General features: G+C 37.8%; 3 protein-coding genes across 3 annotated transcripts; all 3 read left to right on the forward strand.

Moving 5' to 3' along the window:
- Positions 1-2896: 2896 nt before the first annotated feature.
- LOC132115118 (neuralized-like protein 4) lies at positions 2897-4854 on the forward strand. Its single transcript, XM_059523519.1, has 5 exons — positions 2897-3365; positions 3459-3956; positions 4055-4183; positions 4304-4426; positions 4533-4854. The coding sequence occupies exons 1-5, from the start codon at positions 3362-3364 to the stop codon at positions 4775-4777; spliced, it is 999 nt and encodes a 332-aa protein (XP_059379502.1). The 5' UTR covers positions 2897-3361; the 3' UTR covers positions 4778-4854.
- A 195-nt stretch (positions 4855-5049) lies between these two features.
- Positions 5050-6862, forward strand: LOC132115119 (G2/M phase-specific E3 ubiquitin-protein ligase-like). The gene is made up of 5 exons (XM_059523520.1): positions 5050-5295; positions 5403-5670; positions 5754-5914; positions 6047-6285; positions 6395-6862. Exons 1-5 carry the CDS (start codon positions 5087-5089, stop codon positions 6658-6660), a joined length of 1143 nt encoding a protein of 380 aa, XP_059379503.1. The 5' UTR covers positions 5050-5086; the 3' UTR covers positions 6661-6862.
- Positions 6863-10714: 3852 nt separating this feature from the next.
- On the forward strand, positions 10715-13728 carry LOC132115120 (E3 ubiquitin-protein ligase NEURL3-like). The gene is made up of 4 exons (XM_059523521.1): positions 10715-10817; positions 11765-12268; positions 13004-13156; positions 13244-13728. Exons 1-4 carry the CDS (start codon positions 10799-10801, stop codon positions 13459-13461), a joined length of 894 nt encoding a protein of 297 aa, XP_059379504.1. The 5' UTR covers positions 10715-10798; the 3' UTR covers positions 13462-13728.
- Positions 13729-15322: the final 1594 nt, after the last annotated feature.

A 15322-nucleotide genomic window follows, 5' to 3' on the forward strand; every position in this document is an offset into this window, starting at 1 on the left:
ATGTACAGTTCTCTCTCCACCTTCAATACCACGACTTAGGTGCCCTTGAGCAAGGCATCGAACCCCCAACTGCTCCCCGGGTGCCACAGCATAAATGGCTGCCCACTGCTCCGGGTGTGTGCTCACAGTGTGTGTGTGTGTGTTCACTGCTCTGTGTGTGTGCATTTCGGATGGGTTAAATGCAGAGCACAAATTCTGAGTATGGGTCACCATACTTGGCTGAATGTCACGTCACTTTCACTTAACATCATCAAAAGATTCAGAGAAACTGGAGAATCTCTGTGCGAAGGGACAAGGCTGGAGACCTTTATTGGATGCCCGTGGTCTTCGGGCTCTCAGACAACACTGCATCACTCATCGGCATGATTGTGTCAATGACATTACTAAATGGGCCCAGGAATACTTTCAGAAACCACTGTCGGTAAACACAATCCGCCGTGCCATCAGCAGATGCCAACTAAAGCTCTATCATGCAAAAAGGAAGCCATATGTGAACATGGTCCAGAAGCGCCGTCGTGTCCTGTGGGCCAAGGCTCATTTAAAATGGACTATTTCAAAGTGGAATAGTGTTTTATGGTCAGACGAGTCCAAATTTGACATTCTTGTTGGAAATCACGGACGCCGTGTCCTCCGGGCTAAAGAGGAGGGAGACCTTCCAGCATGTTATCAGCGTTCAGTTCAAAAGCCAGCATCTCTGATGGTATGGGGGTGCATAAGTGCATACGGTATGGGCAGCTTGCATGTTTTGGAAGGCTCTGTGAATGCTGAAAGGTATATAAAGGTTTTAGAGCAACATATGCTTCCCTCCAAACAACGTCTATTTTAGGGAAGGTCTTGTTTATTTCAGCAGGACAATGTAAAACCACATACTGCAGCTATAACAACAGCATGGCTTCGTCGTAGAAGAGTCCGGGTGCTAACCTGGCCTGCCTGCAGTCCAGATCTTTCACCTATAGAGAACATTTGGCGCATCATTAAACGAAAAATACGTCAAAGACGACCACGAACTCTTCAGCAGCTGGAAATCTATATAAGGCAAGAATGGGACCAAATTCCAACAGCAAAACTCCAGCAACTCATAGCCTCAATGCCCAGACGTCTTCAAACTGTTTTGAAAAGAAAAGGATATTCTACACCATGGTAAACATGCCCCGTCCCAACTATTTTGAGACCTGTAGCAGAAATCAAAATAGAAATGAGCTCATTTCGTGCATAAAATTGTAAACTTTCTCAGTTTAAACATTTGCTATGTTATCTATGTTCTATTGTGAATGAAATATTGGCTCATGTGATTTGAAAGTCTTTTAGTTTTCATTTTATTAAAATTTTAAAAACGTCCCAACTTTTCCGGAATTCGGGTTGTAAACAGATGTTGAAAGAAAACAAGTCAAATTCTTTTGAGATGTCAATCTGGATTCATTCCTTTGCTTTCGTTATGACAGTATTCTTGCCACATACATTACACATACTGTTCAGAAAACAAAACAGAAGCAAAACACATACTGTTCAGAAAACAAAACAGGGATGGGCTCTGCATGGATCTCAGGAGGTTTTTAAATGACGACCTGCTATTTCTAGGTTTGTTATGATTTCAGAGAAAAGTATTGTAGTAAAATGGAAATTCTACTGTATTCTAGAATAAAATTAATAGGCATTGTCCCAGCATCCCATTTTGAAGGGAGATCTATTATATTGGGATTAAATCAATTTTCTTGCTTGAAACCCTGAAACATCAAAAGGATAATACAATGTTTGAGATCTTTGTTTTCTTAAAAACCAGTCACGGCACTATTCATGCCTTGTTTTCATCAGTAATGCAAAGTTATTCTTTCTGTAAGCTGTCAATTGTAGCTTGATTTAGAAATTGTTTGCCTCTTTTCCAAACACACGATCTGCAAAACAAAAATGATCTTACTGGTTAATCAAAAGCTGACTGTCTTTGTTATTCTCAAGAATACATTGTATCTTGAAGCATTACAGCAAATAGCAAAAACGGTCAGTAAAGTACATTTACAAGAATTTAACCCCTTTACACTTTTGTTCATTATTTGAAACTGTGTCCCAAACAATATTACACAAATAATATACCACTGATATAACCAACATCATGTTGTTTTAATAATTAATGCAATTAAAAAAGGTTTTAGAGCTGTAAGAAGTGCATTTATTAATAAATGACTAGGTTATAGAGTTGTATTATAGCCATAAATTTAATCATCAACTAGAAACAAGGTGCTTTCCAGTCAGAAGCAGATATGCATGTTTTCTCTAGAGATTTTGAGATTATGCCAATATGCATGTCTGTCTACATTTCCCAGAAATGTACACAGATGAACTAGAGATTAATCGGAGTTGTTTAAAGTCAGTCCACATGATTTCTGCATTCCATTCCAGCTTTTTCTTGAACTTTAAAATAGCATATTTACAAGTATAAAGGGAGTATTGACAAGTGTAAAGGGTATATTTGTGTTTGTTTATTTATTTATCCATCCTATATTTTTCCAGGAAGGTCCCATTAAGATTATAAACTCTTTTCCCAGCGAGTCCTGGCCAAGATGGCCATAACAAAATTTCACAAAAACACGGACACAAAACACATTATAAACAGCCAATACAAAACAACAATCATAAATCCACAGATTAATTAAAATAATCACACGAGTCATTTCACGCATTTCTAAAAAAAAAATATGGAAAGAAGGAATTATATCCAAGGGAGTGATGGCTTGAACTTTGAAGATCTGGTGGTATAATTTCCCACATGAGTATAAAAGACTCGTAATGTAATTTTAATTTTAAACGTCGTAAATTTTGCTTTGTTTTGCATTTAAATTCAATTTCAGTATTCAAAAAATAAACTGAAGAAAAAGTTTAAAAAAAATTATTTAAGACTTATGTTTGAGATTTAAATATACAAATAAGATTTAACATTTGGATTTAAATTGAAGATTTAAACAATAATTAAATCTAAATTGAATTAGTTAAATGTGATGTGATGATCTCAACACGTTTTTAGGAGATTCTCATGCTCCATCTAATGTCGCACAGGCACATTTCTTAGAAAAAAAAACTGAAAGACACACAGCGTTTGGGAAACAATTATTGTAATGCAATTAGTTGTATGGAAAATCCACATCAGTCAGCCTGTAGTTTCCCTCACTCTGCTCCACCTGCATGCAAGCTCATCCCCTTTTTCTGTCTCTAAACCTCACGAGTGCAACTAGTCAAACAGGCTTTTGTGCTCTGCGGCACTCTACTTGGATCTTTAAAGCCAGAGTCACAAATCAGTTTCAGCTGTGTTTTCCATCTTGAACGTCAGAACCAAACCAACTTTTGCTGGATTTCATGAAGCAAACCAACAATGAGTGAGTATAATCTGTCATACTAACATAAAAGTGCCTCATATAATGTAGGTTCATTGGTTTGTCAGACTCACAGTAATATTTGAATCATTTTAGAGCACGATCGCTTGTGTGGCAGTCGATGTCTGGGTCCAATGACTTTTAATAAGGACCTGACAGGCCGAAATGTGACCCTGAGCCAAGGAGGACAACTCGCGTCCAGAGACACCTCGTCCTTTATGAACGGTTTGGTGTTTCTCAGCCGCACTGTTAAAGTGGAAGAAAAGCTGTGTATGCATATTGAGGACTGCACCTCATTGTGGGATGGAGCTCTTCGTGTGGGCTTCACCAACATCTGCCCGCAAAGAAACAATTTACCAGCTGCTTCAATACCAGACCTCAGGGACGCACAGGGATACTGTGTTGTGCCAGTACCTGAGGACTTGTCTAGGTGCGGTGTACAGATTCAGTTTTGGATAAACTATGCAGGCATGGTTATTGTGCAAGAGATAGGTGGGGAGAAATATTACCTCGAAGCAAAAGGACTTAACCTGAATAATCCGCTGTGGGTTTTCATTGATCTGTACGGGAGCACAAGCGCCGTCCGCCTTCTGAGTAAGTGTGAGAAAATAACTCATTTCAGGTGTCAGAACTGCTACTTGATTATGTTAAAATGCATAGAATCTTTTGTAAAAATGTCGAATGTGCTGTAGGATCAAGGAGGGGCAGTCGAACATCATGCCCAGTTTGTCCTGAAGACAGTACATCTGACATCAACTGGCCAGCAAGAGTGGTTGAGCGACAAACATCAGAGGAAGAGCATAGTAATAACCAAAAAGCAGGTGAGAATGTTTTCTTAAGAAACTACGTTCAAAAATGAATCATCCATCAAACAACTTTCATCTTTGTAGTTTTAGTGCCCAGTGGAGTGTTATCATTGACCTTGATTCCATTATACACAGAATCCAGAAAGGTCCAGAAAACATCATCTTACTGGAAACCGAGTCTCTTTCTTGTACAGTATGCCAATCAGACGACCCTCCCAAACCCCAGAGAAAGTTCAGAACTCACAAGAGCTGGTTTAGGTACATTATCAGGCTCCTTTCAGAATAAAATATATCACCAGCAATGATAGTTCTCTATAGTATAATTAACAACAATTTGAAAGTTTTTTTGTGTTTGCTTTTTTAGGCATATCTGTTCAGGAGTCAAGAGGGGTAGATCTAAACTGGACTTTGCGAGAGCTGAATCTCTTCATTTGCTCCAGATATCCTTTGGTTGACCTGGATGCGATTGGTTTCCATTTGGCAAAGACTGATAAACATGGACGACTTTGCAGAATACATTCAAACACTCTGAAGAAAATAAAAAAGGAGCTGGCTGACAACATACTTTATATAGTTCCTCAAACAGACATTATTCTAATTGAGGTATAGCGGGAAATTCTCATTTAATTATTAACAAATAATTAATAAACTACGGTGAATGTTTAAGCATGGCTGTTCTTTGAAGACACCTTTTTTTGCACCTGAACCTGCTAGTTGACAATTACTTGACAAGACCAAACAATTAAACTGCGCTATTAATTGTTCACAGATGACCACCAAGCGCAAGGTTAGGGGTTCGAATCCCAGGGAACACATGTTAGGAAAATTGTTAGACTGAATGCCATGTAAGTCGCTTTGGATAAAAGCATCTGCTAAATGCGTAAATTTTAATTTAATTTATCTCTTCAACAGGAGGACATGGACTTTATCTCTTTGCTCAGAGAGTTTCAGCACATGCATCTCAGTGGCAGTGAGAATGTGTCAGTTTTGGTTTCTCGTAACAAGGTGCTGCAGAGTGCTAAAGATTCTGTTTCCAACTCTAATTTCCCTTGGACCAAAATCCCTCTCGTGACATTTGATGGTGAGGGAGCTCTTGACTGTGGAGGTCCACGGAGAGAGTTTTTCAGGTATTCCTCTTACAAAGACGAATACATATTCTTCTTTTCTGACATATGAAACATGCACTGTATGTCACAGTTTGACATCTGTTGTTTCTCTTGTACCCCTGCCCCAGAATCCTGATGATGGAGGTGCAGAGCTCGCTGGGCATCTTTGAGGGGCAGCCTGGACACCTGTTCTTCACCTATGACCAGATGGCGCTGGAGGATCACAAGTATGAGTTGGCGGGGAAGCTGATTGCGTGGTCTGTGGCTCATGGCGGGCCAGGACTCAGATCCCTTGACCCCTGCCTGTACCAGCTGATGTGCACCCAGGAATGTCAACTGGTGGACTTTGACTGGCACCTAATACCAGATGCTGACATTCAGGACAAACTGCAAAAGGTTTCTATCTATTTCTTCATAAATCTATTTGTCTCTACCCTTCTTTAACTGCAAGATCTCTAATCATTTTATCTTGCTTTTAGATTACATCATGCAAAACAACAGCAGATCTCCAGAGGCTGCAGACAGAGCTGGGCGACTGGATCTGTGATTGTGGTTTCCTTGGAATATACAGACATGGAATTTCCATCCGAGATGTTCCGAAGATTTACTCCTTTGCAGTTCGACACTACATTTATCTAAGGTATATATAACTGAATTTTTTCTTATTTATTAGATGAAATTATAAAAATAACTATGTTTTTACACATTTAGTAATGTGTTTTGTTATTTTAGTTCAAGAATGGACATTTAACAAAATGTGTTATATTTACAGAACATCAAATATGATTCATCAGTTCACACAGGGACTGAATGCTTATGGACAGTTCTGGGATATGGTAAGAACTCATTGGGTTGAGTTTCTACCCATCTTTACCAACATGCATGAGCCCCTTTCCAGACGCACGTTTAGCGACTTATTCCAAATCCACTGGAGTAAATCAGGGACCAAGAAGAGGGAGGCTGAGGAAGAGACTATACACTACTGGGAACTGATGCTTCAGGTGATTGAAGGTGAGGTAATTTGTGATTGAACTGTGAAATTAATTGTAAACAATTGTCCATAAGTGTGCTTGCAACTGACAGTTCATTTGGACTTAAGCTTGTCATTTTCCCTTAACAGATAAAAAACCAAAAGCTCCGGAAAATAACTTGCATTTTGAGGAAATTTTGGCTTTCATAACCGGAGCAGATGAAGTCCCACCACTTGGGTTCTCCCATAAGCCCAGCATTCACTTCTACCAGCCAGAGCAGCGAGGATGCCGTCTACCATATGCCAACACGTGCATGATGGGATTGTTCCTGCCCAGGGTCGTAAAAGATGAAGTGGAACTTTACAGGATGCTCCTGAGAGCAATCAGAGACTCAGCTGTTTTTGGGAGAACATAAACCTATATCTAATTCTCCATTATAATGGACATGGTCACATCCATAATATATAGTTACATATGTTTGTAAGCTTTATTTAATAATTTATTATAATATTTCATTACATAAGAAACACTTACTTTCAGTTATTTGTATATTCTGTATATTTTGACATAAAGATGCTAGATAGAATTTTTTTTTAGTTGAAAAAAAAACATGTTTTATTGTTTTCATACAACTAAGTCATCTCGAATAAACTGTGAAATAAATAAGTTTCTCCGGTATGGGTAAAAAAACATGTTTTATTGTTTTCATACAACTAAGTCATCTCGAATAAACTGTGAAATAAATAAGTTTCTCCGGTATGGGTGGGGAGGAGCGATAAAAGAACAACGATTCACCAAATCAACAATGATTTCATACAATGTCAACGGTATAATATAATAACCATAGGTCTATAAAATATTTAAAGCAGAAAAAAACAATGTTCCGTCGAACTGTAAGATACGTACGTGTACGTGAACACATCAAAACATGATTTACTGCATTTCGATCCTCAATAAACTTTCGACGTTCCTGATAACTTTCAGTTCGCTGCATAGCCTACTAGTCATGTTACATTTTACGACTGTTTGCAGATCGAAGAGAATAGGACCTGTCAATCTTTATTCTGTAAACCAGTTTTACCCAACAAACCTGTGCAGTAACGCTGTCTATCGTATCGTTTTTTGAGCAGTGGTTTTGCTTTTTTTTCCTTACCATGTCTAAAGAGGAGATGCTTCAGTAGCCGAATAAACTACTTTTGCGAGGAAACGGCTTATTGCTCGCTAATCTTCAATGTGCTCCCCATTAAAAATCTTCATTTTGGAATTAACTACTTATGATATTTAAAAAAGTGTTTTGTTAGAGAAGTCGATGATGACTGTCAAGGCTGTAATGTGATTGGTTTACGTGGCACACGTGATCCATGTTGACGCTTATGTTTTCTGCGGCTACTGGGCATGCGCACATCAATATAGCTTAATTTTTGTAACACTGTACAACAATAATTATTATTTTTTTATTATTGTAAGGGGTAGGTTTAGGGTTTGGGTAGGCGTAGACGTTAATAAAACACAATCTAATAGGTAGAAAATTAATTTCATTGTTCGTCTGCGGTCGGAGCTGTATCCCTCCCAGCCTTAACCAATGGTAAGCCCGCGGCGCTTTCTCTTAAAAGGCAGTCCGCGCTATCTCCTATGAAGCTCATTCTGTAGGAAAATTACTGGCTTGAGATCTAATGACTCACATAAATCCGTTTCCACTCTTCCAGGCGGCTCATGTGATAAGTAAACTATTAAATTATATAAACCTATCACATGACTTCCTTGAAATGCCTGAAGAATTGCAATAAAAGAAAGACGAGCCCCCCCCCATGGCAACATATATTAGACCAGAGCATTTAGAAACTGATTTAATGCCAACCACAGCTCTAGACTAATTAAGAATAGAGTTATTCTTATTAATATGTTGATATTTCAATAAGGCATATACTTATATGTCAATAAGGCTGTTTTAAATTAAAACAATATCCTATCCAACTGCAGAATGCACACTCAAAATGCATGAAACTTTTCTCACATTCATGAACTGAGCTTCTGTTAATAGCCGAGTAAATTTATTTACTCATGAAACTTATCTCTGTAGATAAGCTTAACAGATAAATACAATCTGTATATTTTATGGACAACATCAATAAATTTTAATAGGTAGGCTAATTTTCATAACAATGTTCACATCTTCTAAAGTGAAACTAACCCACGATTGCATATAATGATAAAGAAACATTCTGTAGCAGCTTGGTTACAAAGCTCTAAAGCAGTTCTGTTCACAATGAACTAAATCAGAAATGCTGTGTGTGTGTGTGTGTGTGTGTGTGTGTGTGTGTGTGTGTGTGCGTGTGTGTGTGTGTGTGTGTGTGTGTGTGTGTGTGTGCGTGTGCGTGCGTGTGTGTGTGTGTGTGTGTGTGTGTGTGTGTGTGTGTGTGTGTATATATATATATATAAAATCCCCAAAAAGCCAAGTCTTGTGAGATGTTCACGATAAGCAGTGGTTATCAAAACTGGTGCTAGGAAGGACACCTGGTGAACCAATATCAGGGACATGGGTGCCCAAAGCAGGGAGTTAAGGCTAACCTGTCTGCTCCGATCACACAGAAGATACTGTAGCTGTAGATAGCTGAAAAACAGGAATGGTTTGTGGAACATGACAAATAGTTCAAAGTATTGCCTTGGCCTCCAAATTCCCCAGATCTCAACCCGATCGAGCATCTATGACAGGTGCTGGACCAAAACATCCAGTCCATGGAGGCCTCACCTCTCAACTGGCAGGACCTGCTGCTAATGGTTTGGTGCAAGGATGCATTCAGAGGTTTTGAGGAGTCTGTGCATCGACATATAAGAGCTGTTCTGGCAGCATGAGGGGGATGTACAACATATAATGCAGGTGGGTTTAATGTTGTTGCTGATCTGTGTATGTGCATTGAGCTTTTAATAAAAAAAAATAATAATATTGCTGTATAGGGAACTGATCTTCTCTTTGCTGCTATAGTTTTTACTGTCCAGTAAAGGCTGCAGAGTTCTGATGCATATATTTAGACACAACAGTATGTCAGTGAAGTCTGATTTTGGCAGATGGAGTCTTGGCATCCCAAATGTGTTCAATAGGAGTTCAGGTTTGGGTTTTTGCAGGCAAGCCTCTTTCCTACCAACTTTGGTCCACCTAAATTGTTTGCATATTCCTTATGCACAATTGCACACTTGGTTTTGTGCACCTGATAGTAAAGGGTGTAACTGGAATGTTCATTAAAACATTCATTAAGTTTCTGCCCGAGGAAACTGATTCCACATGACAAAAAAATTGCAATAATTTTTTTTTTTTTTTGTGAGGAGGAACTTAAATAAAAAATGGTAGAAAGGCAAAATCACTATTAATTATACACTACTAAACAATCATGCATTTTATGAGCCTTGTCAACACCATGTTTTATTTGACTAGTTTTTATGTGTTACCTGATAAATTCTTGTAGTAACAAATACTTTCAGAACTAACTTACTGTGAATACATCATAATGCAACATAAACTGTAATCCATGGTGGACAGGGCAGGAAGTGAATTTTCTTCTTTTAGTAATGCTTTATATAAAACATTTTTTTTTCTTTTTGGGGGATCGACTGCACAGATTTTGTATGTGCAATGCTTGTGTGCATTGCAATGTAAGCTTGAATAAAAAAATTATTTAGATATTTTAATAATTTCTAGATTTACCCTTTGAAATAATTACATAACAAATGTTTATAGTTGTCATAAAATAAGTGAATGACTGAATGAGCTTATCATAAATGTACTTTATTAACCTTGACACAAACACTCAAACTGAAAGTGAAATAATAATACAGTGTGTTGACTGCTTATGCAAGCAGCTTTAAACCCAGCAATCATCAAAACACAAAGTGGCCTAACCTATTCCCTATACACACAGCAAATATGCTTGCTTTTACAAAACAGCTTGATAACTCATTGAAATTGAAAAAGTGAAAGTTCACACAGAATTTAAACAGAAGAGTTTTACTCATTGCTTGACAAATGTAGGCTAATGTTAACTGAGTTTTCTTGAATTTCAAGAATTGACAGAATTTCTGCAATGATAGTAAGGAAATCACAACAGTTTCTTAAATTACAAAAATCAAAGACGGATTAAACAAACAAAAAATAATAAATAAATAAATAAAATAAAAAGGAAAAGTGGAAGCACACTGATGCAGTCAAAATTTCACTGGAAATTGTGAATCCTGATCAAAAGTGCTCAGTGAAACACCCAACTGCTTTCTTTTGTTTTCCAGTTTGTGTGCACAAAAATATATGGCTAAATGTTTTTTTTTATGACTAAATAGAAAAGTCCAACAGCTGTCAATTGTCTTGCCGACGAACGGAGTCATCTCGAAGGTAACTTCCCAGGCTCCGCCCCAATCGTCCCTCCTCTATCATCATCCTATCAGGAGAAATGTTCAGCATTAAACCGCAACACCTGCATTATAAAAACCAATATTCCTCATCCACTTAGATACAAAAAAACAGAGCTACTGAAGAAGATATATTAAGAGCTGGCTAAGAAAACAAGATGACAGAGAAGAAAAAAGGTAAGATGATGAAAGTTGCAAATGGCAACTTAATATATCTTATTGAAAAAGGAAATGTCAATTTGAAAGAGAATTAAATTGGTATTTGAAAATTTTAACTAGCAAGTTAAAATTTATTTTATAAAATATATATATATTTTTTTAAACAATGTTAACAAACCAGAATTTAAAGTAATGCATTCAATTTAATCATCAATTAATAATTTTATTTTATATAGTGTAAATATCTAACTTTTATTTACCGTGCAATTTTGGAGTGTATTTATTTAAGTAATATTTATTTTAGTTTAGTTTATTTTAAATAAGTTTTGCGTTTATAATATTTCCGATTATACGTGTGATGTGATCTGAATGTGATGCAGAAGGTGACTTTCCGAATATAATGATTTAGACAGTATGCAGCGGCGGCCTCTAGTGGCTATAAACATAGTGAGATGGACGGAAGCAAGTTCCACGAATCGGTTCGTTCGAACCATCCGTTTCAAAGAATCAACTCAATATAATTAAATATACCGTTATTGTAGAGTATTTATTGACATTTCATGTGCCCTAGTTCAGGTCGATCCAGACATGATTCTTGTCAAAAAGAACGTAAATATATTTTGCATTTACATCAAACAAACACTACAAAACGCGATTTTAATATTTTGGCTCTATTTCATTATGTGTGTAAAACTGTCACGTAGTAAATATGTCAAATAAGTCTTAGACCGAATTTGTTCTAAATTCATTTTGGATTGATCATAGACTGTGCTGTGGCATTGACCGATCTATTAGATTCATGAGTCGTTTGAACCGCTTCAGCTCAAAAGAATGATTCGCGAATCAGACGCGCGGGAAAGTCCCGCGTTAACCACCGATGTTCCAAAAGAGATGAATCAAAACAGAGAGCCTCGCCGCTTTAATGAATCTCTAATGCCAGATTTCTATCTTTACTTTTCTTCCAGAGAAAGAGAGGTGCGTGTGTCACACGCGGAGGAGCCTGGAAGCGATTTCTTTCCACTCAGACGTGAGGGGTCGTCTGATAACGCTGAGTGACGGAGGCCGCCGGGTGACGAGGGAAGTGTCTTCATTCTGCCACGGACTGACGTTCAGCGCGCGGCCGGTGGAGAGAGCGGAGAAGGTGCGCCTGCGGGTCGAGCGCTCTGACGGAGTCTGGCACGGAGCACTGCGGCTGGGATTTGCTCATGTTCCCCCCGAGGAGACACTTCTACCCCCTCTGGCCATCCCAGACCTGACCGACTCTCCTCTGTACGCGGCGGTGTTAGTTCCCGAGCACTTCTGTCGCCCCGGCTCAGAGCTTCAGTTCTGGCTGAAGAAGAACGGCAGTCTGAGGATTAGATGTTCCTCCAGTAGAAGAACACACACGGTACCGACAACCCTGAACCCCGAGTGGCCCTTCTGGGCGATGATCGACGTGTACGGGCAGACCACGGCGGTCACGATGCTCGGTGAGGATTCAGATCTGTCCTGTTGTGTTCTGAGGCGGTTAAAGGGATACTTCACCCAAAAATAAAAATTCGGTCAATATTTACTCAGCCTCAAGAGTTTCTTTCTTATGTTAAACACCAAAGAAGATATTTTGAAGAATATCTGGGGAAACCAAACAGTTGACGGTAGCCATTGACTTCCAATGTATGAAAAAAGAAAAGAAAAATAAATTAATACAGGTGTAGAACAACTTGTGAGCAAATAGATGAGCAGAATTTTTTGGATGAAATATCCCTTTAACACACACACACACACACACACACACACACACACACACACACACACACACAGGTCTGGTTTATTATCCTTGTGGGGTATATTCTATCGGCCCCAACACCTAAGTAGTACATAACAAATGGTTATTGTTGTCATAAAATTAACGAATGACTGAATGAGCATATCATAAATGTATTAACCTTGACTCAAACACTCAAACTGAAAGTGAAATAATACAGTATGTTGACTGAAAAAAAACACACTGGTATCTTAAATGCACACTAACATTGATAGATCTAAAAATAATTTTTTAGTATCATATTTTTCCTCTCAGTGATTTCATGGATCCATTGTGGCCCCTAGTTTGAAAAGCCCTGACCTAAACTACACACAGGCGTCATCATAAATATAAGCTTGGTTGTTGTTTTTTTTTAGTTGTCTTTGCCTAACAGTATGTAATCTGTGTATTTGTGTAATAGGCTCCAAAATGAAGCGCTGGATCATAACCAGTAAGTCCTGTCCTGCTCACACACACATCAAACACACTGAAAATAAAGAAACGCAGGAAGGAGAGAAACACGTGAGCATGCTGGAACAGAGAAACCTGAGAAACCATCAGCTTGATAACACAGGTAAGAATCAGACCAGCACAAGGCAGCTATATTATGGTCTAACACACATAAATGCAGCACCTAAACTCATCTCTTTCCCTGCTTTAGATCATGAAGCTTCAGACTGTGAGGAGTGTGTGGTGTGTTACAGTGATGTGGCAAACTGTCGTCTGAGCTGCGGTCATAAATGTGTCTGTACTCCGTGCGGGATGAGGGTTCACATGATGTTTGGGACATGTCCTCTGTGTCGTCAGCCCCTGGTTCCTTCCATCCCTATGAGCACTAGTGTCCATCCCAGTTCAACTAAAGGCCATACTGTTTGTTGAATGTATATTGAATGTATTTTAATTTCATAAGTGCAGCTGAAATGTACAGATCTGTCACTGCACTGTGTAGATGTTGTATTTTTTTGTACACTCATTTAAGTCTCTTTCGATTAAATTCACAGAGCGATGATATATTTGTATTCAGAATCATATTGATTATCTATTTTTAAATGAATGTTTATACATATGCTGAAGTTTTCGAAATCTGTAATGTAAATAATATGTTGCATGTCATGTAAATGTGTATGTAAATGTTTTTAATTTTGTATTAAATTAAAGTTTCTTTGACTGATTTATTTGAGGTCTTGCGCTACTGCACTTTTCCGCCAGGTGTCAGTATTGAAGAGGAAAACAAACTCAGCAACACAGGAAACATTTAAGAAACTATCATTGATAGTTGTTTTACTAAATGTTTCCCGACGTTCATGCTCGGTGTTCATCTTACTGCAGGGCTGCAGAGAAAGTCTACATTTAAAAGTGTTTGCGTTTTTCCTCTACAATATAGTTTAAATAGGAGAAGAGGAATCACGGATTTGGGCTTGAGAAATGCAGTGTAATAAGTGAAAGTGCTACATTTGGTTTAGTTGATTTGCGTAGATGGCTGCCTGTTTGATATTAAAGTCTAGATGTTAATACCATAGTATACATACGATTTCAGGGAATATTGAGAAATACAGAAGAAAATAAATGCTTATTTTGATGCTAATTTCTGAAATGGTAATACATCATAATAAAACCAGTCAAAATAGTACCGGGGCTAGTTGTCACAAAGGGTTTTTGAGTTAGAAGGCAAAATTTGTTGCATTTCTGTAGCTGTGGTTTGTATATTTATTTGAAACAACTAGTTCAGAATTCTCTTAAATTAGTGATATTTGTTAATTCTGTCCTCCAACCTAAATTACCGTATCACATTTTTCTTTTAGCTGCTGTATTACAAGTGAACTTAAAACTAAATTGACCTTCAGACAACAGTGAACTACATCAATTAAATTATGCCAATTATATTTGCAAATAAAATTTCTGCTCATTTGGATTATATAGCTTTAGCATAATCTAATAAATCATGATGCATAATTGTCAGTTTAAAATTCACAGAACAGGGTTTATATTTAACATGCAATCTATTTGTTAAACTGAATTGGATCTTGCTTATGTAGACAACGTTCTTACTTTTACAATGGACTTTTACAAAACAGACTTTTCTTGATTCTATGGTATTTAAATAAATACATTTAGAAAATATGATAAATCAAATTAATACAAATGTTTAACATTTTGTTGAGTTTAGACTGGAGCAGGTTAAATTATTAAATGCACAAAGTCTAATGCAGATCTTTGGTGTTTTACTTCCTTGTATCACTTGTATCTGCAGTGGGCAACAAGTCCAATGAGTTGGCCATCAGCATTAAATCATATACACTCCAGAAACTAAGTTATAAGGGCGGGAAAATAATAAAAACGGGGAGGAGAGAGGCAGAGTGAGTGGGACATGACCTTTGGTTGTTGATGACTGTTAAATATTTATTTTGGACAGCAGAACAGAGCCAGAGGAAGACAAAAAGAAGTGAGGGAGGGTTTACTAAGACACTGAGTCAAAGCAGAGTGCCTCAGGGAGAGGGACACAGAGAGCTGAAGATTGCAGCTCAGTTTGATGAAGAAAACAAACATCCTCTTCAACAGCAGATGTGCAGCGCGGTAAGTGTCCTCGGGTCACTATAAAACACTACCTCTTCTGTTTGGTCTGTTCTGTATGTCTTACAGTAGTTTATAATGTACACTACTATTCAAAAGTTTGGAATCACTATGTATAGGTGCTTCTCAATAAATTAAAATGTCGAGGAAAAGTTCATTTATTTCAGTA

The sequence above is a fragment of the Carassius carassius genome, chromosome 34, assembly GCF_963082965.1.
Source record: "Carassius carassius chromosome 34, fCarCar2.1, whole genome shotgun sequence".
NCBI lineage: Eukaryota > Metazoa > Chordata > Actinopteri > Cypriniformes > Cyprinidae > Carassius > Carassius carassius.